The 22,656-nt window shown below is 29.0% G+C and overlaps 3 protein-coding genes across 3 annotated transcripts in view; 1 reads left to right on the top strand and 2 right to left on the bottom strand.

The window, feature by feature from the left end:
• Window positions 1–5,765: 5,765 nt before the first annotated feature.
• On the bottom strand, window positions 5,766–6,758 carry LOC129964259 (uncharacterized). The gene has a single exon (XM_056079008.1). The coding sequence runs from the start codon at window positions 6,756–6,758 to the stop codon at window positions 5,766–5,768; it is 993 nt and encodes a 330-aa protein (XP_055934983.1).
• A 1,469-nt stretch (window positions 6,759–8,227) lies between these two features.
• Window positions 8,228–9,166, bottom strand: LOC129964254 (gastrula zinc finger protein XlCGF8.2DB-like). The gene has a single exon (XM_056079000.1). It carries the CDS (start codon window positions 9,164–9,166, stop codon window positions 8,228–8,230), a length of 939 nt encoding a protein of 312 aa, XP_055934975.1.
• A 698-nt stretch (window positions 9,167–9,864) lies between these two features.
• Window positions 9,865–22,656, top strand: part of LOC129963250 (protein odr-4 homolog) — a 34,041-nt gene continuing 21,249 nt past the window's right edge. Inside the window, exons 1-3 of the mRNA XM_056077487.1 lie at window positions 9,865–10,127; window positions 21,238–21,393; window positions 21,593–21,688. Of these exons, the coding sequence (XP_055933462.1) occupies window positions 10,032–10,127; window positions 21,238–21,393; window positions 21,593–21,688 (348 nt within the window). The 5' untranslated portion in view covers window positions 9,865–10,031. The remainder of the gene's footprint in view (window positions 10,128–21,237; window positions 21,394–21,592; window positions 21,689–22,656) is intronic.

The raw sequence follows: 22,656 nt of genomic DNA, 5'->3' as shown, positions 1-22,656 counted from the left end.
ACATATTACGAAAATTTCACTTCTTTTTAACTGTAATATCTACAATTCAGTAATTTTTTTCTCATCTACTATCACTAGGATTCAAATATTATATTACATGTCAGGGCTCCTAAATTAATACAAGTATGAATGAAGATTTTGAATGACACCAAAAAAAGTTTGCCTTATCTGAGAATTGTTAATATCTTCAGTTAAAATTTAAACCAATATCAATCTAGAAATTTTATATTTCTTCCAAGGCCAAATATATGTTGCTAAGATCAAGAATGAGAAATTTCCACAATCTTGACATCCATGCACAAATGGGCAGATAAAAAAAGTCCTTCATCCAAAAAGTTTGAATAATTAATAATTAACTTCATAACATTATTCTTAATTATTGAGGATCCCAAAACTTCATAATATAAAAATTGTAAACTGTACAACTGATATGTATTTTACTTCTTTTATAAACATAGGTGGATCCACAAGTAGTAGAGCAATTAGTCATCATATCGCTTGGGAATCATTGGGATCTCAAAGTCATTGGGGTTAAAAAAAGGTAAAGGTTACCTTTTACCTTTTCTCTCCTTCTATATATATAGCATAGATTTTGCATTCTAACAACTAATAAGAATATAAGATCATAAAAGATTTAAAACATGGGACAAGCATTCTATGCTTTACATTTCTTAAAATCATAAAAAGGCAAAAGAAATTTAGAAGAGCTTGAAAGAAAAAACGATTTTCTAAATTTTAGAAGTATTACTATGCATTCTTAAAATAGTGCTGTTTTAGACTGAAACAGTTTCAAAGTATTAACTCATAAGAACAACTAAAGTGAACATTAATCACAAAAAAGTTTCAAACCAAAAGAAACTTTTAATTTATAACTAAGAACACTGCTGTGATAAAATGTGTGAAAACTTTTTAAAGCATTATGTTATTTTTTGAAATATAGTGGTGGCCAAAATTGTGGACACTTTTGAAAATGGTTATGTTTTCTAAATTTGTATACTTATAGAAAATATTACATTTCACAAAATGCAAACTCTTACATATAATTTTAAAGAGAATTTAATGCTGATTTCAATACAAAAAGCAAAATTCGAATATTTTCAATACAAAAAAAGTTATTCTTACTTTAATCTAAATAACAAACACAGTGATGAAACTGATTGTAATTTCTAACTTTCCTGACCAATCACTGTTTTTATTCTGGGAGTCAATAAAATGTTAATAACTGCCAGAAGAAGATGACATCATGTTTAAAGTTGGAACAGGTCATTATTGTGTTTTTTTCTATAGGAGGAAGACTGTTTTTTTTTATGTAATGAAATCACAAATTTTGTTAAGCTTTTTAATATCTAGTAGGAATTGCTATAAATATTTCTAATATTTAGTCATGAATAGATTGGACAATTAGAAAGAGAACTAAGATTATTGTGTTACATGAATGTGGTCTTTCCAATGCTGAAATTGCAAGAGAGGTGGATGCTTCAGTGACTACACCTGGAGTCCGAAAGTTTTGTTTACGATACCAGGGGACAAATTCAATAAAAACAAAGCAGTAAATGGCTGACAAAGGTACACCACATCTGTTCATGTCAGAAGAATAAAAAGACTATATCTCCAAAATCGAAAAATGTCATCAACGGCCATCAGAAGTCAATTGAATGAAGCTGGCATTTATGTCAGTTCAAGAACAATCATGAGAAGATTATTAGATGTTAGACTAAGAGGTAGAATTCAACGACAAAATTTACAGCAGTGTATAAAAAGATTACAGTGGAACAAAGAACACATTAATTGGCCAGATGATGAGTGGTTACAAGTTATACGGAGTGATGAATCAAAGATGTTGTTTTTTGGTAGCGATGATGAATATAGGTAAGACATAGAATAGGTGAAGAGCTACCTCCTGACTTCATTCAGATAACTATGAAGAACTTATCAATTAGTGTAATGATTTGGTCATGCGTGTCAACAGACGGTATTGGTCTCTTTCATGTTATCCATGGGAAATTAAATGCAAGAAAATACATTGACACTATTCTAGAGCCAAAACTTACATCTTCCACAAGTGATCTATTTCCCAACAATGCATCATTTATTTTTCAGCAGGATACAGCTCCTTGTCATACAGCAAAAATATCAAAAGTGTGATTTAATACAAAGAGCATTGAATTGTTATCATGGTCAGAAAACAGCCCTAAAATCAAAATTTTGGAGAACTTATGGGATCATTTGCAAACTCTTATACATATGAAGCATTCATGAAATAAAAGAAGATTAATTGAGTCTATAATTGTTTCCTGGCATCAAGCAATAACGAAGGAAGAGCTTAAAACTCAATGAAAAATCAGTGTGAGGCTGTAATAAAAAATAAAGGCTACCTTACTAAGCACGTATAACTCACTGCAGTCATCAGCATCTAATGTATCTCGATAATTATTGCCTCTTAACTTTTTTTGTATTGCAAATATTTGAATTTTACTTTTGGTATTGAAATCAGAATTAAATTCCCTTTAAAATGATATGTAAATGTTTCCATTTTGTGAAATGTTACATTTTCAATAAGTATACAAAGTTAGAAAACATTAAAATTTTCAAAAGTGTCCACAATTTTGGCCACCACTGTATATAATTTCTTTAACCATGAAAGTATGAAACATGTTTTTAATGTGAATAATTATGAAACAGAATTAATGCTGATGAATATCAAGATTACAGAATAATTTTTTGAATAGTAACTAAATCAGTAACTAGAATAAATAGGACTAACATATACTTTATAATGCAATTGAAACATATTGACTTTCAATCATTAATGAGCCCAATTCTTATTAATTGAATTTCAATATTAGGTTATAGTCCCCATTTTTCAAGAGACAAAATGTCAAAAACCATGTAACTTCTATATTCTGAAAATATGATATATATTAAACTATATTAGAAAATATATCAGAATATATATATATATATATAATTAAAAATATTTTGGAAACAAAACTAAATTATTTTGGAATCGCAACTAAAAATTATTTCTGATTCAAACTAAAACAAAACAAAAAAGAACAGAAAAAGCACCATAGTACTTAGATAGTGCAAATGCAGCTACTACTAAAATACAGATGAATTAAGACAATAATAATAAAAACCAAGTTAATAGGAAAAAAAATCAAAATTAAACCAAATAAAATAAGAATCTGGCCTGAAGACTTTTTCAAGGGTCACTCTTAGGCCTAGATTTAAAAAAGGCAGGGATTTTTTTTCTGTGGAGGAATGCAGACTAAAAAGTCCAATACTGATTCCTCGTGACCCGAAAATTAGGCCTAAGAGCTATACCATTTTAACATGAAAGAAAAACACAAAACAATAAATTAGAAGAATACATCCACTAATAAGCAAAAATATAAGAACATAAAATAACATATAATAACACTCAAACACCAGTTACGAAAACAAAAAGGAAAGAACATACAAGACACAGGCAAAAAATTTTTTTCTTTAAACATAAGCTTTCCCGTGCTCTAAATTGCCCTAGCTAACGCCTATATATATATATCCACACCCATTGATAGATTATCACTTAACTGTCCAATAATATATTTTTAATTTTTGATGAACTAAAAAGTAATTACCTTTAATAAACTCTGGTTTCAGTTGATACTAACAAAACTGAACAATATAATATTAGATTTAAAGTATTTGCTAGTTTCTGATTTCACTACAATAAAAGTGTCGCAGATCAGATAAGGTATTTGGAAATCATGGTTTAATAATCTTAAATCACCAATGTAAAGAATTTCACATTTTGTTTCTTTATCTGGCAATTTTAATTTTATTCATTTAAAGATGATAAATTAATTAGTATAGTTCTAGAAACACTAATGAAACACTTAAACAAAGCATCTTATATACAGCATTATCAGATCTATAGATATCAGCCACTACAGATATTTTATGACAAAAATTAACAAAGGAGGACAATTATTATTTCCGCAAACAATTATTTAAAGTATTTTTATAAATGAAAATACTACTATGCACTCAGATCTACAGTGACTCAAACAATTGAGAGTACTTGATAAATAAGACTTTCAATATAAATAAAACATTACCCAGAAATGTAAACATGTTTTTATTTGTACACATAACAAATGGTTTAATTTAAAGTAAAAATAAAGAGAAGTCAATTAAAAAAAACTATTAAATTAAAAACTTTCAGAAATATTTTAAAATAAACATATGCAGGTTTTTGCCTAAAAAAATTGAGAATATGGAGGATGTTCACAAATTTTTTAGACAATTTTAATGGAATGTACAGAAAAAATTACATTCATATTTTGTGTTTTAAATATTCAATTTGATAGTGTTCTTAACTACCATTCTACATCGTAATTTCCACAACATAATTTTCTATCATGCCTTTTAGAGTATTTCTGAATTTGAAGTTTACAAAAACTTATTAAATGAAGACCAAAAACTTTTGGAAGAAAGTTATATTTAGTGATGAAAGTAAATTCAATAGTTTTAGCAATGACGGCCATTGAACTGTATAGAGAAAGCCCAATGTCGATTTGGATCCAAAACAAACTTATGTCCAAAAGTTAAACATGATGGTGACTCCCTCACGGTTTGGGGTTGTAAGGTTTCATTCGAGATAGGAAATCTAGTTTGAAAATCTTTATAGATGGCATTATGAACCATATGGTTTACTTGGATATACTTCGCAACATTTTAAAGGAAAGTGCTAAAAATTTGGAGTAAGATGGAAATTTCATTTTCCAGCAGGACAATCATCCCAAACATAAGGCATGCAACATAAAAATGTGGTGTCTTTTTTATTGTAAACAGCAGGTACGCACCTCACCACATCCCCCCCCCTGATATCAATGCCATTGAAAATCTGTGAGCCACATTTAAAACAGCCATCCAAAAACACGCAATTCAAAACAAAACCTGTTTAAAATAAGTGTTGTTAAGAAGAATGGGGCAAAACATACTGAGATACACTAAAAAGTTGGTCGAATCAGTACCATGATATTTAGAGGCCATTATAAAAGCCAAAGGACATGCACTTAAATATTGACACTTTCTTCGTATGTTGTTACACATCCCCCTGGAGAAGGAAAGCTTAGACCAGGTCCAGGAGGCTCCGTCACGTCAGTTCCTCATAAATCTGCAGAAAGTCCCGTTCAATCAACAGCTGCTTATAAGAAGCACTAAGACAAAAAAGAAGGTGAACAGGACTAGCAGGTTGGAGCAGGAACAAGGTTGGAAAGTCTTCTCCCCATTCTGAAACCTTAAACACTTAAGATGGCCACTACGAAATCTGGCCATGGCCGATTGGAAAGGCAGAGGGCCACATCATGTTATTGATAGGTCAGGGCGGTTGCCAGCATACCACTGATGAGATGGAGTACGGCGCCTTGCTGAAAGCAAGCGATGTTTTTCCAGGGAGTGGATCTCAGTGGGAGTAAGACGGTTCAAACAGTCCATTGGAAGATCACAGCCATTCTTGGCAACACATCAGCTGCCTCATTGCCATGTATCTCGACATGCGATGGAATCCATTGGAGATTTATAAGTGTATTCAGACCAATTTCGCACAGAAACTTCATAATCTCCTGGTCTGGAATATCAAATATTTCTGACCAGTTCTTGAAATACTGTACAGCACTCCAACTATCGGTCAATATCCAAATGCAATTATTATCTGTTCTCTGGGCATAATTAAGTTTCAAGTTCCAATTAAGTTAAGTTCCAGGCAATTCCAATTGCTATGATCTCCATCTAAAGACTGAACAATTGTCAGTGTTTTGGATACTGATCCTAACTTCGCTATCATTGCTGTGGATGAAAACACCACTCTCTGTTCTACCGTCTTCCATCTTGCTAGCATCAGTGTAGATTACCAAGACCCCAGAAAGGATACTATTGACAACCTCTAGGGCCAACTGTTTCAGCAGGTCTGGATGGTCCACTTGTTTATTGGCAGGAGACGTCAGTTCGTCATTAAAACTGATGTCCCTAAGCAGCATCGTAGGCGGCAAACAGTTTAGAGTGGTCGAAGGAACAACCTCGAAATTAATAACCCCCGTTTTTCTGACATATTCCAACGGGGTGTCTCTTTTCAAACGCTGGCTACCTCTCCAATTCAAGATATATGCAGCAGTCCTGTTAGAATCACCAAGGGTCATTAATTTATTAAAATATTTAAAGGAACCAATCTTAAATCTCGTAGCCAGAGGCACAATGTCTGCTTCATATAGAGCCACTTCATTAGGACAGCTATTCCTTAACCCATTAATTATTCTAGCTGCACTCAACTGGAAGCCATCCAGGATCTTTAAGTTAGAGGCTGCAGCCATTTGAAATATTTGATAGCCATACTCAAGAATGGGTTGCATGAGGGAGCAATAAGTAAATCTAAGGGCAGAGACATCAGCACCCCAGTCTCTACCCAAGATATACTTCAAAATTCGTAGGTGCTCTCTCGCTTTACCTGCTATTTTCTCAATATGTTTCCTATAATTTATCTCAGGATATAAAGTAAAACCCAAGTAACTTGGATGTTTGTCACAGTCCAGTAACTGATCAGAAAGATATACAGCAGGAGAATAATTGTAGAGGAGTCTATTTGTGATGAAGAAGCTACTAACAGACTTTGAAGGGTTAAAGTTTAACTTGTGGGAGAGTGAAAAATCCTGTACAGCTACCGAGGAATCGTTTATTTTAGATTCCAATCCACTAGACCACAATCTAGTGGTCATCTTCAAAACTGCCAATCTGACATTGAGAAACAGTTTTTTCAATCCCCACGATAAACATGGAGAACAGAGTAGGACTGAGAACGGATCCCGGGGGGATTTCTTGGTATATCTTTCTTCATATGCGAGACATTATAAAAATTTCACTGGCATATTCTTACTTATTTGAGACAAAAATCTGTATATGCTTAAAATACTTCTGTAACTTTTCAATTTAGAAGTTTTTTGTTGACTATTTTTACTTCAAATCAAACCATTTGTTATATGTAAAAATAAAAACATATTTGCACTTCTGAGTAATGTTTTATTTATATTGAAAGTCAGATTTATCAAGTAAAAGTAAGGTGTATTCTCAATTATTTAAGCCACTGTATATGGTCAGATGTGTGTGTGTGGTGGTGGGGGATCTTATTTTTTTACTCAATAGAACTAAAAATTTATATTTCATATAACAGGCAATTTTAAAATAGCAGCAGATCAAAGGTGAAATATACATAAACTCATATTTAATTGTTATTATTTAACTGCACAATTTTTAAATATCACTATTTAGATGCAAAATTTGCAATTAAGTTCAAATGAAATGAACTGATGCTATATGTTACATGATAATAATATGATATAATAAAATTCTGTAATTGCAAAAATAAACACCTGCAAACATGTGAGATGCAACAGAAAATGGATTGACTGCCAACCTGCGTAAATCGCAAGGTAAGCAGATGAAGGGTTATATTGTTTTCTACAAAATACATTATCAATGCTTAAAATCCAAAAAGTAAAATTAGCCCAGGGAGAAAGATAAAATCTCTTCTGTTACAAAGAGAGAAACATTCCAGACTTTTGCAAAACTTTTCAAACTATATTTTAAACTTATAAATAAAAAGTTAACAGACAACACTAAATCAAAAATTTTCAATTATTTTATTTAGTAACAAAGAAGAAAAATCAATTGAACTAATAACATAATTGATGAAACTGCTTCATGAAATGCATAAAAATATATATTACTGTTTTCATCAAAATACAACTATATGAGCAATAAATTAATTATAACTGAAATGCTATAACAGTTATATCTGTATTTTTTCAAACTATAAAGGTAATTGAGAAATAAAAAATTATTTTGGCATTGATAAGAAATATCATCACAGTAAAGTAAATACATTTTAAAAAAATCAGTACTTTTCCATTAGTGTAGCAATTGCCAAATCTTATGTCAAGTAAAGCAACTTTACAGGGAAACATGTAAAAATCATGTACATATTTATTTCCTAATTTACAGTAACCAATTTTTTTAGGTTATGTTATATTTTGCATGACACTAATAGAAAAGTGTCAAAAGAGAAATGATTACCAATCAAGATGTTAGTTTCTCCAAACTGATTGAATTGTTTGGAATTGACAGACATTATACAATGTACAGACAAACCATACAATATTATTAAGATTCTATTGTTTACTAAAAGTTTTCATAAACCTTCTTTCATATGAGAGAGCTCATGTTTTTCCAATTTATCTTCTTTTAGAAACTTTTTAGGACATTTCAGACAATAGTGATACTTTTTTTCTTTCATATGTGTGGCATAATGTCGTTTTAAGTTGCTTTTCTGGGTGAAACCTCGCTGGCAAATATCACATATATGTTTCTCCCCAGTATGAATGAGCCTATGAATTTGGAAAGTATAATTATCCGCATAACTTTTACCACAAATGTCACAAGAGAAGGGTTTTACAGCAAAATGAAGCATATAATGCCTTTTTAGGTTGGACTTTTGAGTAAACCCTTGATAACAAACATCACAGATAAACTTTTCTCCAGTATGAATAGCCAAATGCGTTTCCAAAGTATACTTATCGGTAAAGCGTTTTCCACAAATACCACAACCATGGGGCCTGTATTCTGAGTGATTAGTATAATGCCTTTTTAAATTCGATTTCTGCGTGAATTCTCTATGGCATATATCACAAACATGTTTTTCTCCACTATGAATCATTTTATGCATTTGAAATGTATATTTATCAGCAAATCCTTTATTACAAACATCGCATGTAAAAGGCTTTTCAGTGCTATGTATAAGTCTGTGTCGTTGTAAATTGCTTTTATTAGCAAATCCTTTTAGGCACACATCACAAACGAAAGGCTTCACTCCAGAATGTATGAGATAGTGCTCTTGAAACTTTTCTTCTGATAGGAAACTTTTTTCACATACTTCACATGATATAGCTTTTTCACGACTACCACGTTCTTTCATTTCTTTGCCGCAACTTGAACCTTCGGACATAGGTTCTTCTTTTATCCATACTTCATTTGCTGCCATAATTTGCTCATTATCTTCCATACAGTCTAGTTTAGCAATCTGCACTTCTTTATTACGATGCCGTGATGAGCGAGCTCGAGTTTCAGACATACTTTGTCTAATTATCAGACAGGAATTTAAACTTGACTTCAATTCTTCATATAAAACGTTAAACCTAACGACTACGCATACCAAATTATGACTTTTACTTTTGGAAAATTTGATCAACAATCAAAAAAACTTGTTAAGGCAGAAAAACTCCGATTCAAATATTTGGATAAATTGAAAAAAAAAATAATAAAAATCTTTCTTTAACTTCAGTTCAATTTCGTTAAGAAACAAATTCACCTGATTTCAATTCAGTTCAAGTATTAATGCTCCTCATTCTACAGTTCTAGCCATTTCCAGAATTACTGTTGCCAGGTGCAGTTACATTGAAGTTTGAACATTGGACGTTCTCCTATTTATCGCTCCAACGCTAGAGCTAACGTGCATGAGAATTGATAATAACAGATATAAATTCTTAGAATTATTTATATTTCAGAAATACATGAATTAAAATTCTTACCAACCCTGCAGTTTTTCATTAAATTTAACTTTATGCTGTATAGTGTCTTAGGATCTTTTGTTGCTAAAAGCATATAAATGTGAAATATGACAAAATCTTAAAAAATAAAGTGTATTTTCTGCAGTAAAATATGTACTTTGAAACCATCAATGCAATTTTTAAACGTTTTTTTATAAATATCAGAAAATAATCGATTTCAATTTTGCCATGCGACTCATAATCAACATCGCATTTATAAATAGTGAGTTTCGTATCATATCGTCTGGTCTGCACATTGTTAAATAGCAAACGTGTTGGGGCAATTAGTTATTTAATTAATCAATTTTTTAACCAAAATTGTTTTATTATTTATTGACTTTTATATTTTGTTATGTTTTGAATTTTACATAATTTCCATTATCGAAAAAAATGGGTAGACTTATAACATATGATTCTGTTGTGCAAGAAAAATTGAATTTGCTATCAAAACATAAGACGGTTCAAACTGGATTAATAATTGGACAGGTATTTTTCTTTATTGAAATTTAATTTTAAGTAGCGTATATTTGCCTCTCTGAGATAATTTTTTGTTTGTTTATTCAAAATATACCTAATCAAATATATAAATTTTAATTTATATGTAATATTGAGTTATTAACAGTGGCCTGTTGATTTTTAAATTGTTTAAAATATATGTAGTTTATTGTTTTTTTTATTTTTTGTAGCTTATTATTTTACAATTCTTAGATGAACTGTCATATGTTGCATTGATGTTCGAGAAACTTTAAAATGCCATTTATTGTTGTTGTCGTATCCATGGAAATGCAAAAAGTGAGGAAAGAAAATCAAAGAGATATTGTCAAAGTTCCGGAAGACCGCTGAAGGTTATAAAATGTATATCTTTTAAAGAGCAAAACAGAGGAAAAAGCATTTATTTCCTAAAATATTGCTATTAGGCATGCATTTTCAGTTTCAAAGATCCATCAAATAAAGTGCACAAATGGAAATAATTTGCCTTATATTAAGGGTAGTAATAAGTTATATAAATTAAATTTTTATAACGTCCTCATAGTGAAAAAATATCCACATGTAAAATATTTGTTACACTCAAACTAAAAGCACGCAAAGTTTCATCTGCTATTTTCATAGTTAACTGAAATATGAAAGGCATATTTATTGATAATATGATAACTTTTCATATATTAGGCTGGCCTTTTCTACTGGTCAGGTCAAAACAATCGTAAAATAAAAATTTCCTCACCACCTCAGATTTTCATAAAATTTGACAATGTTTTACTATTAAAATTTATTTGGAAAATTACCAAATTTCATTGAGATATGCTGTCTTGGTTTTGTAGTAACAGCTATATAAATTATTTTAAAAAATCAAAGAGAAGTTTTTGAATTACTGCAAGAGTCCTTTTAATTGAATTGAAAATTAGAAAAGGTATCTATTTATTGAAATATTCATGGTCTTTCTTGTTGTAGAGGCTAATATACAAAAATTTTTTCACTGTTTTGTTGAATAATTAGTCACTTCATAAAATATAAATTTAGATATAAACACTTAAAAACTTATGAAATACACTCACTTAATAAAATTTAAATTATAACAAAATAAAATAATAGGTTAATTATTAAAAAAAACAAATTTATTTTTATAAATTTCTGGTTTTTAGCTAAATAATACTAAAATGCTATTATTAATACTATCTTGAATGCTAGTCTGAAGAAAGAATACAATAATGTGTATAAAACAGTTAAATAGTAGATACTTGTAACCATCTGGCAATAATTAGTTCATACTTAAATTAATAAAGTTAAATAAAAATACTCACTTTTTAAAATTTTGTTTTTAGAAAGTTAATAAAATAATGTTAATAAAACAAACCATTGAAAATGTGACTTCAAATAAATATGGTATTTGACCCAGATTTCAAAAATTTTAAAACAAGATTTTTAATTTTTCAAACAAGCCAACCATACAATAAAAAAATAGGAATTTTCCTCAAATTGTTTTTGTGAAGATTTGAAATTGAACACATTATAGTATTTTTTTTTTTTTTGTCATGGTATTTGAAAAAGTGACTTTAACAGAAAAGGAGACTGCATGAAGAAACTGGTAATTCAAACTAGTTTGCAAAGGCAATAAGAAAATCAAATTCAAACCTCAAGGCAATTTCTAGAATGAGCAATTGAAAATATTACTAAACTACACTTGGAGTAATATATTGAGTTGGATTTTTTTCTCAAAAAGCCACTTTGATTAAGCATTCACAGAATACAGAAATGGTATGCATTCATTCCTAAAATTACACTAAAATTATTGGTAAAATACTTTTTAGATGATGTGTAGAGAAAAGGAAATGTCAAAATCTCCAGATAAACTTAACTTAGGTGTTATATCAGGATATATCACAGATATGAAGGAAATTGGTGGTTTGAGTATGTTTTGCAGAAATATATATATATTCTTCTTCATTCTTCTATACCTTCTACATCATTCTCATGTCCAAGAAATATTGTGGGTGTCTATTGAGGATGTTTTGACAAAAATGAATCTCATAGCTCTCATTGAAATAAGTTATATTCTGTTTGAAAGTGAATGTATACAAACCAATCTGCACTTTTTCAAATGATACATATATCTAACTATGTTGTCAAAAGTTTTACTTTAGACTGATTATTGTAATCTTTCTTCAAGTTTGTGCTCAAAATTTTTTTCAGGCAAGTGAGAAAAATTACGGTTGTGTTTTTTAGCCAAATTCAAGGTATTAATATAAAAACCAATCCTTACTTTTAAATTTACTTAAAAATTTATCCAGCATCTTAAAGTTCTATTTTCCCAGGTATTATAAAAATAATTACTCATAAAATTAAAAAAAAATTAAAATATGTACTTTTTGAAAAAATATGAAAGTTTTATATAAATGTTGACAAATTTTTGTATATTAGCTTGTAATATATTATGTACTGCAACAAACAGCATTAAAAAAACTTTGAAAAATAATACCTTTTCTAACTCAGTTTAAGAAAGTCCCTAAAGCAATTAAAAACATTTCCTTTGAAGTTTTTAGATAAATTCTCAAAAATATAAATAGCTGTAATTCAAAATTAAAGTGTCATATTTTAATGATATTTAATATTTTTTCTAGGTATATATGAATAGTATGCTTGTATCCAATTTCATAAGATAAAGATAATTTAAAATATTAAAGTTTATAGAATATGCTGAGTTGACCTGACAATATGTATATCACAATAGGGTATTTAAAGAATGAAATTCGAAAATAATAACATTTATTGATAAATTAAAAAGATTGCCAAATAATTCTTTGATTGGCTTACAAAACTTATACAAAATAAGCACCTTTGGTATCTTTGCAAATTTGAATTCTTTTAACAAAATGTGCATAAATGCAACCTATCCTATCACTTGTGGTATAAAGACAGGCTTCTTTTATTTGTTGGTAAATATATCCTACATTAATTGGAGCTATGTTATATATATATATATAGATGAATATAAGTAATACTGTAAATAAAGGCTAAGAGGTGTGAAGTCAGGTGATCTAGGAATAAATTTAACATATCCTTCTGAACCAATCCATCTGTCAGGAAATTCTGCATTTAGTCATTACCTTAACCTGAAAAGTGATGAAGAGGATCACCATCTAAATACAATATATGTGCGGAAGTACTGGAAAAGCATTTCACCCATCAGTTCAAAAATGCCATTCAAAACTAATTACTGTGTGTCCACCACGAGAACACTTCCAGACAACCGTCTATGTTTACGGCGGGCATTATAGAAACAGTTTCCGGCAAGGAAGATCCATTTTGAATGGGTGGAATCGGATGGACGTCTGGGGGTTATTCTTTTTTTGGCATCAATTTGAAGCAATAAAAAAAAACTTGCTCATTCGTCTTCTAGCTTTAGCTGCAGTTGCACGTGTCTATATTCACTTAGCTTATTTCTTTTATATTTTATTAACCTTTACTTTGGTTAATATTAACTTCATTTTTTTTTTATTTAATAATTTTTTTTTTTTTTTTTTTGTCTCTTAAATTGTAACATCCTTTAAAATGCCTTTTCAATTCAACCTTTCGCCGGGCGCGCGAATTTTCCTTTCACGACCGGGCGCGCGTTGTAAATTGTACAACAGGTGAAAAACATTTAATTTTAGCTGCTTTATTTTAATTTTACAAACAATTTTGCAAACAAGTAACATATAATTTATCTCTGATAACAATTTAAGAAAATATTGTACCATACATTTACATTTATTTTGTTATAGTATATTAAAACAGATGTTTAAACGTATGAAAAAGTAAATACTGCTACAATTACAAAAAATATTAATGAATAATGAATAACTAAAGAATTATAAAGTACTTTTGGACTTGCAGAATCATTTGGACATTTCACCTGCATTATATGCTTCACATGGCAGGCTTAGGATTTGCTTTTTTGAATGCTGTTTACATATGAACCTTAGGCATTTGTTACACCTCATTGTAGAGGAGGAATATTTAGGAGGAATTATATTTTTTCTGATATTTAGCTCCTTGTATATATTTATTTGTGCAATAAATTACTTCATTAATCATACTCAGATCAATCAATTTCAGAAAAGCGTCAATTTCGGAAGCAGTTCCTTTTGCATATGCAGTTGGTCCTGGCAGTTTCTTTATAATATTTTTATTCTTGGTTTTGGAGGTTTTTACGATTTTTTCTTTTTTCCATTTTGGGATTTTATCCTTTCCCGTATAACAATTTTCATCACTATTATTTTCAGTAATTTCGTCATCTGATGCAGTTATTTCAGAGTCACTGCTGTGATTTTCCTGTTCTAAATTTTCGTCACTCAAATCTGCGTCATATTCAGGAAATTGTAGATCATCTTCAATATCTTCACTATTAGAATCTTCATTCAAAATTTTCATTAGGTAATCCACCATTTCTTTGTGATCTTTAAAATATTGTTTCGTTTAGACATTATTTTATCTCAAATCCCATTCAAAATACTAATAATTTCACTTAGAAAGATTCTGTCGAAAAAGAATTTCACAAGAAGGCGCGTGTTGCATAAAGTACAACACCTCGGATGTTTACAGCTAAAAATGACAGGTGCAGCTGATTGCGCAATCAGAAACGCAAATAACTTTCAGGAAATGTGAAGGAAGATTCAATAAATGAATTCGCATGGGGATTAACGCCCTCTCAACTGTTGTACTTTTTACAACGGCGCGTCCGGCAGAAGGTTAAAAAAGGAGATACTTTAAAATCACAGTTAAAATTTAAAATTGAAGGACATTGGGAGTGAAGAATTTTAAACCCCGAAATGATAAAATGAATGCAAGAATTTATGGATCCTTTATTGCTTTGCTACTCATGATTACTGATATATATTGAAGAGAAAAGCTCATTTATCACCATATTATTTGAATTGACAGTTCATAAGAAAAAGTTTTCTTTGAAATGATTAGATTTCTTTTTCAAATCGAGGAAAATGAATGAATGGTCATCTGGAATACGACTTTAAAACAAACTTTTACAGATTTTTTTCGCAGAATAATGTAAAGTGATGTTGGACTTATTTATATGAGTTTTCCTTTTAAGTTTGGGACATTTGACACATACCTGAATGAATACTTGAATTATTTTCAAATTCGGAATTCTTTTACGAATAAGCTTTGCAAAATTAATTATATTGTAGAAAGCTTGTGCATATTAAAAATAAGTTACAAATCAAAGTTAGATTTTTAAAAATCTAAAAATTGATAGTATGGTAATTGTTAATTTTATGTTTCAGAAAATAACATACATATATATATATATATATATAATATAAATTTCGAAAGGTTTCAAGCTTTTTTCAAATGTTCATTTAACAATTAACATTTTACTTTATAACAGAATAAAAACAACCTTTTGTAAAAATAATGAAATAATTATGACTGATTATGCTATTGTTTTTATGTTAAATGAGACAGATTAAATCCCATTTACACCGGAGAATTTGATATTAACTATTTACATAAATTTAAAACAAATGAAATGAAGACGATTAATTTCTTGTTATGTGATTCTACTTCTTAATTATTTTTTTCTGCTTGTGCAATTGTTAGACATACAAATAATTATTCAGTCTTTCTAATTGATTTGCATTGTTCTTTGTATACATATGACAGAAATATTAGATATTTTCAATATTCCGAGTATGCAAATAATTTTCAGCTTAGTAAATTATTTTTCTGAATTTGTTTTCAAAAGTTAAATGCAATACCAAATATCGCCAATTTGGCGCTAAATGTGCCAACGTACGACACGTGTATGAATTTCTACCTCTGTGAAATGAATTCTTCCTTCAGTAACCTGTTTCTATAACGCCCGCTGTAAACATAGACCGTTGTCTGGAAGTGTTCTCGTGGTGGACACACAGTATATCAGTTACATTCAGCATGTTGTTATACAAAATTGAACTTCCTAAGAATTTCTGAAAATGTCACTCTACACATTTTATAGAAAATTCTTATTCGTGACACATGTCGTATGAAAAATATATTTTTATCTTTCCAAAACTCCCAAGACATTTGATGCTTCTGTCTTGATTAAATTGACACTTTTGTTCTGAATTATATTTCTGAGGAATGTATGACTTGAATCTACCTAATTATAAAATTATAAACACTGATCCTGATCTGATTGTAGATGTCTATGGAATTCATAAATGCTGTATGGATCCACAAGTGGTGTATCAGTTATTACGTTGAAGTGTTCTCAGTGGTATTGTGTTTGGAGTTTGAATTCTGAACAGTACATGCACCAGTTCAACACCAGCATGAGAACAACTTGAAAAATAAACCAAAATTTCAATTTCTCTGTTACTTGTATTATGTGTTATTCTCCTCAGAGGTGTAAGAATTCTGCAGGCAACTATTACTAAATCGTTCTATAAGTATATTTCCTGGTCAGGAATTCAGAAAATGCTGTTTGTTTTCTTCGGGAATTTGGCCATCAATATGATTACATACAGCAAAAATCATCAATATTTCAAAATATTCCTTGTTTCTGAAATATATAATTCCCTTATAAAGTTTTATACTATGCACACATTTACAAATAAAGACTTTAATTATCTGTTCTGTTATTTTACTAGCTCTTGGAGATACCTTAATGTTCAGTTTTCTAAATTTGAAATTCCTTCTTTAAACTTCTTCTTAAACTTGAAGTTTCAACTGTTAACCAATCAAAGTGTGCAGCAATATACATGATTACAAATTTTCTTCAAGCCATGATGATTGGGTACTACTATGCAATTATTTGCATATGACAGTTTTACTGTATTGTAATTTTGTATTGCTAAAATAAGTGTTTCAATTTGTGATAAGCCTTATGCTTAGCAATAAATATATCTCTATAAATATTATAAACAGAAGTGTGAAACTTTGTGTGTGCATAGATGAATAAAGAGAACATTTTACTAATTGATATTTTTTCTATTCTGGGAGGGGGGTCCTTATAAAAATTATTATTATTTTAGTTATTCACTCTCTACAAAAGCCAAATTATTTTCATATACTTTTCTCCGATTTAAGAAAACTTTGTAATCAGAAGCATATGCTTAGATGTAATATTTAGGGAAGCAGCTTAATGAAGTAGTTGAAAGTGTTTGTTCCATTTTTCGGAAACACTTTACATTTGGGGATATATATTTATATAAACATATAAAAAAGAAAATTACATAATTTAGTTGCTTAGTTTTAAAAATCATTAAAAAAAACATTTTACTATGGAGATATTAATATTTCAATCTTTGCATTCATATAACTGCAACTATTGAAGTAAAATACCTTTAGAAGGTTCACCCTCTATAGAAAAGCATGAGACTCCTAGTCCCAAGGTTCTCAGGAATCTTTCCTCACTCTAACTTTAAACTCCCTTTGAGCTTCTGTTGTTTGCTTTTTACTTCCATCCCTCAATGGCAACAATTTTCTTGTTGAAAAAGCTTTTTCTAGAAATATAGGCTAGGAAAAATATGTAAAGAAATTTCAGTCTGTTGATTTGCTAATTGAAGTTAGATTCCCTAAAGCCAAACAAATTGTAAACTTCAAATCATCTTCTACAGTTCCCATTCAAATCAATCCCCATGGAACTTTGACCTTATTCAAAAGAATTATTTCCTAATATAAAAATGCAACCAAAGGTGTTATATATTCAAAGTTTTAATAAAAAATGTTATCAAGTGTTAATCAGTGTGAGTGTGAAAAATTTCTCGCACACTGTCTAATAAAAGTGTTATACCAGCATTATATCTTGCATGGCATTGGTATACAATAGTTGGAAAATATTAACCTTTTGTGTGAATTTAGCATTTTTATTGAAACTGTTGGGTCATCTTTGTCGAGTTATTTTTATTATTAAGCCCTGACATGCGTTAATAATATATACAAAAGTTAAATTTGTGTTTTAGACACATTTTTCTCAATCAATTGAAACAAAACTTTGACATAAAATTGCACTTGTAGTCACAAAATCACAAAGTCCCTTATCAAATTTAATATATTTGCATCATTGTAATTTGAATTATTATGTTGACATATTTCTGTAAGCAAAGACATACAGATTGTCAACCTGTTTTTGGAAAAGGGTAAAATTATAATGGATGTCTACACTATAGATATTAAATGTGTGTGTCTAATTTTATCCATCTAGATCTCTTCGTTTTGGAGTTATCATATTAACTTATATTCCACCATCCAGGAATGTCTTCTCAGCTTTCTGTGAATAAATTTTGTTCAAAATTTGATACAAATCTACAAATTTGGTGTAAAGACCATGTACCAAATTTCATTTGTTTAACTCAAAGTGTTTTTGAATTATCTTTATCACAGATAGACAGACATTTTCCAAAAATATGATTTTCAAACCTGGGAAGGTCAAACGCGTGGAGATTCTTCAACATCTTGAGTTCTAATTTTTAAAAACAATTACTAAACTTTCTCTATACTACGTGTACAAGAAAGTGAAAAGTCAGTAGTGACTTGCATAAAAATATTTTATATTCAGAAAGATTGCCGGCTCCTGAATATTAAATACTTAATATTGACATTCATTTCTGTTAAATTTTCTCAGTGCATAAAGACTAGGCTTGAGCATTTTTCTGTTAGAACCTGTATTCCAAATCCATTATACTGTTTGAGTGTCAATGTTTTAATTTTTAAATTCATGCCTTAGGACTTCTATTTACTTTTGTTGTGCTTAAGTTGGCCATGATAGTACTGACCACTGTCAAAGAAAGTTTGTTAATTTAATGAGTGAACACATTTTTGTCTCTCAATACTATTTTTTGGAAACTAGAATTTTTTTTGTAAATTTTTAATTTTTATCAAACATGATGATTCTCTGGCATTTTTTTATTAGTACAATTAAACATCATTGACAATTGATGAAGATCAAACATTTAAAGATAGTCTAAAATGGAGACTGTCCTTGTTTCTGCCTATGTGTGAGGCTACGGAAGCTTTATATTTATATTTCTGAGGGAACGAAGTTTTGAGTATGTAGTATTGTCAGCGCTATATTTGGGAAGTTCCTTCAATTCTGAAGAACAACTCTTGTGCATCTAGCTTATATTGGGTTCTGATTCATAATTGTGCTCAATGTTTTGTGTCTGTTAATAAGTTTATTATTTGCCCTACTTTTATATTCTGTATCTTTATTTAAAAATTAATTTCTTTGCTCAATTTTTTTTGCATTATTTGTGGCATTGCAGTGATAATTTGATGGTATTATAATTCATTATTTCATGATTTTTAGATCGTGGCACAATTAAGGCTAGTTTCAGTATTAGCCAAAACAGCTTAGGTACAATAAAATTGGGGAAACATTACATAAAAATTACTTTTGAATGGGGAAAAAAAATTAAACTCTATTATATATTATAACGAAAGATTTGGCATTGCGTGCATGTGGAGCTATTTTTCCACTTTTTTCTTACTTTGAATATCATTATTCAAAAGTATTTAAACCAGATGTAAAATATTGACTCATTATTATAATTCTGGAACAATTTTAATAAAGTAAGTATTTTGCAATTTTTTTTTTTTCCCCCTCTTCATGGAGATTTTTTTGTTGAATTATGAAGTATCGAACATTATTGCTAATACTTCAATAAAACTTTTTTATTATTATTATTTTTAAACATTATGAATATGTATTAACTAAATTCTTCATATGGACGCATGTTATGCATGACATGAAATGGATGTTATTACTAATATTTTCATTTTTTTATATTTTGCATTCATTTAAACTTCTCTGTACATTCAACAAAATGCTCGATAATTTTAAAATGATAGTAATAACAAGAAATTAATTTGTTTGATGAATTATAACCACATATCTATCTTGTAATTTTCTCAAAAAAAATTTTTTTAAAGAGAAATGTTGAATTTTTTTATATGTTTTAATGTATATGAAATTGTTTGCCACAAAAATTTAGAAAATTTATCCATAATATCTTTTTTGAAATTATACCTCCAAATTTTTTTTCATACAATAAAGAAAAAAATTGATTGTGACCAGTTTTTCACTTTGTCTCTCTGGGTTAAACATTAAGGTGATTTTTTTTATTATAATTGGTGACTTAAAAGTCAATGCAATTTTGATATCATAAAACAACTTTTCTTATTTTGATGTGATTTCATTGTATATTTGTAAATGATTTTTTTCTTCTGTTAATAAAATTATTCAATTCTGATTTGCATGTTGATAAACATTATGAATATGGGAGAATAAACTGGAAGGAATGAAATAATTTCATTCTTAATTACTCTGCCAATATGCTTATGTTTTTGTACTGCATTATTCATGAGTAAATTTGACAAAAAGTTCTATGCTATGACTGGGTTGGCTTAAAGTCAGTCTAGATAGGCATATATCTTCTAGTGTTGGTTAATATATTTACAAAAAAGGGAAGTGTTTTACATAATTGAAGCTTTTCTAAAATTCACTTAGTGAAAATCATGTTTTTTTTTTTTCTTTTTCTGAGTATTAAATTTTATTTTATATTGACTTTAGTTAAAAGTGTAGAACAATTTTTCAAATACAGTTAAGTACATATTGTGTAATAATTAAAGAAACTTAAATAAAGTGACATCATTTTGAGGATATTAGATACATCCGAAAAAAGTCAAGGAAATTTGTTTAAAAAGCTGGAATTGTCAGAGAAATTCAGATAGCAGAAATGGCAGCCATCCTGCTATTTCAGTAGTATTTAGCTCATTTAGCTTACCAAATCCTTTCTCTGCTGCAATAGCCTATGAAAACATTTCAGCTTTACCTGAAATGAACTGGCTTTCAACTTGTGACACATGTGAAAAACGTTTTAAAAGATCTTTCCCGTTAAAACATAAACTGTCGCCAGTACTAAAAAAATTTCAAAATTTTATATTATCTTGCCTTGTCAACTTCCTACCGGAATTGCACTGCAAAGTATTGTTTTTAAAAAAGTATATATTTTTTTAAAAATCAAACATTTTAAGGATTAACATCAGTAACTAATTTTCAAAATAATAATTTTATGAATTTTAATTTTTTAAAAATTCAAAAGATAATTTTTTTTTTCAGTGTACGGATCAGAAAGATATAGCTATTCGGTTATGCCCAACACCTCAAAAAGATGATAATACTGATGTCAAAAATGAAGAAATTTCAAAAGACTCCAAACATAAGTCTAATGTTCCTGATCTTGATGAGCAATGGATATGTCAACATGCTAAGCAGGTATGCATATCAATCTTTTTTTAAAAAAAAGCTGGCTGTTTTAATTTAAGTAAAATTTGAATTAAAAATTACATTTCCTTGTTATTTATTCAGTAAAAATTTTATAATATTTAAAGAAATATGGTATTTTTTATTAAATTGTTTTCTGATGTGTACAAAATTATATAAATAAATAAAATCCTTTTTTTTTTTTATGTAGCTTGTGAGAGCTCTTCCTGGAGGGTTAAATATTTTAGGGTTTTACATTGCTGCTCCTTCAGATTATAGCACAAAACAACAAGCTCAGTTAAGACAGGTTGGTATTTGCTTTTTTTTATAAATTTTTGTGAATCTTTATTAGGGGAGAAGTTGGGAGGAGTGGGACAGATTTCACAATTTTTTTTTTTAATTCTCTTGTTTAGTGAATTTAAGAGTGCAGTTTATAAAAATCTAACAATATTTTTTTTAATTTAAAAAATGCATTTTTTTTTTCCTTTCACAAAATAGCTTATGTTCTGTGGATTGAAAATAATCCATATTATATGGTTTATTTTAAATATTTTCTTCAAAATATTCTTAAGCATAAGTGTCAATCAAGAAAATTGAGTCTTGACTAATATTTGCAAATTAATAGTATGACAACAATGTTATTATTATTATTTTGTAATTTGTTATTGTGGTGTAAATGTAGTTGACTTTAGATATTTGTTTTTAGACTGTAAATATTTTTGGTAATTTAATTTCAAGTTATGTTATATCGTACTATTCAAAGAGAGTGGAGAGGTATGTGTTTTTAATATTTACATGTAATGTGTTTAGGAAGATAATTGCCAGCTCTTCTTCATAGAACATATTCCATTTTTTTTTTTCATTACATTCATATATAAACGGACATGAGACATTTTCACAAAAATTTGCATTTCAGCCTCTTTGGAATTGAATTTTATCATTCTTGTTATTTATTAATTTTATGTTAAAATTTTTCACTGCTTTTAATATTTTTAGTAATTTTATAAATTTATTCAATTTATTGTTCAGATAATCATATTTATTTCGTTTCTTGATGTTAAAATACATATTTATGTTCATCTCTCTCTCTTTTTTTCGTTCCAAACCTGTGTCATGTCAAGCCATAACAATGGATTTTCAAACTACTGTTATGTTTTTTCTCTCTGACCTTGTGTTTGTGCTGACATTACTTCCATGATTCACTATTCAAGTTTAATTTTTCAAGTATGGATTCGTATGTCAATGTCAGCAAACGTAGAATAGGATTCATTGTTA

Source organism: Argiope bruennichi, chromosome 3 (assembly GCF_947563725.1).
Source record: "Argiope bruennichi chromosome 3, qqArgBrue1.1, whole genome shotgun sequence".
In the NCBI taxonomy this organism is placed as follows: Eukaryota; Metazoa; Arthropoda; class Arachnida; order Araneae; family Araneidae; genus Argiope; species Argiope bruennichi.
This window is presented reverse-complemented; position numbering and strand designations above follow the sequence as displayed.

What these genes read in the sequence shown, in the direction of transcription:
- LOC129964254 (XM_056079000.1), bottom strand. Translation starts at nt 9,166, where the DNA reads ATGTCTGAAACTCGAGCTCGCTCATCACGGCATCGTAATAAAGAAGTG.
- LOC129964259 (XM_056079008.1), bottom strand. Translation starts at nt 6,758, where the DNA reads ATGACCACTAGATTGTGGTCTAGTGGATTGGAATCTAAAATAAACGAT.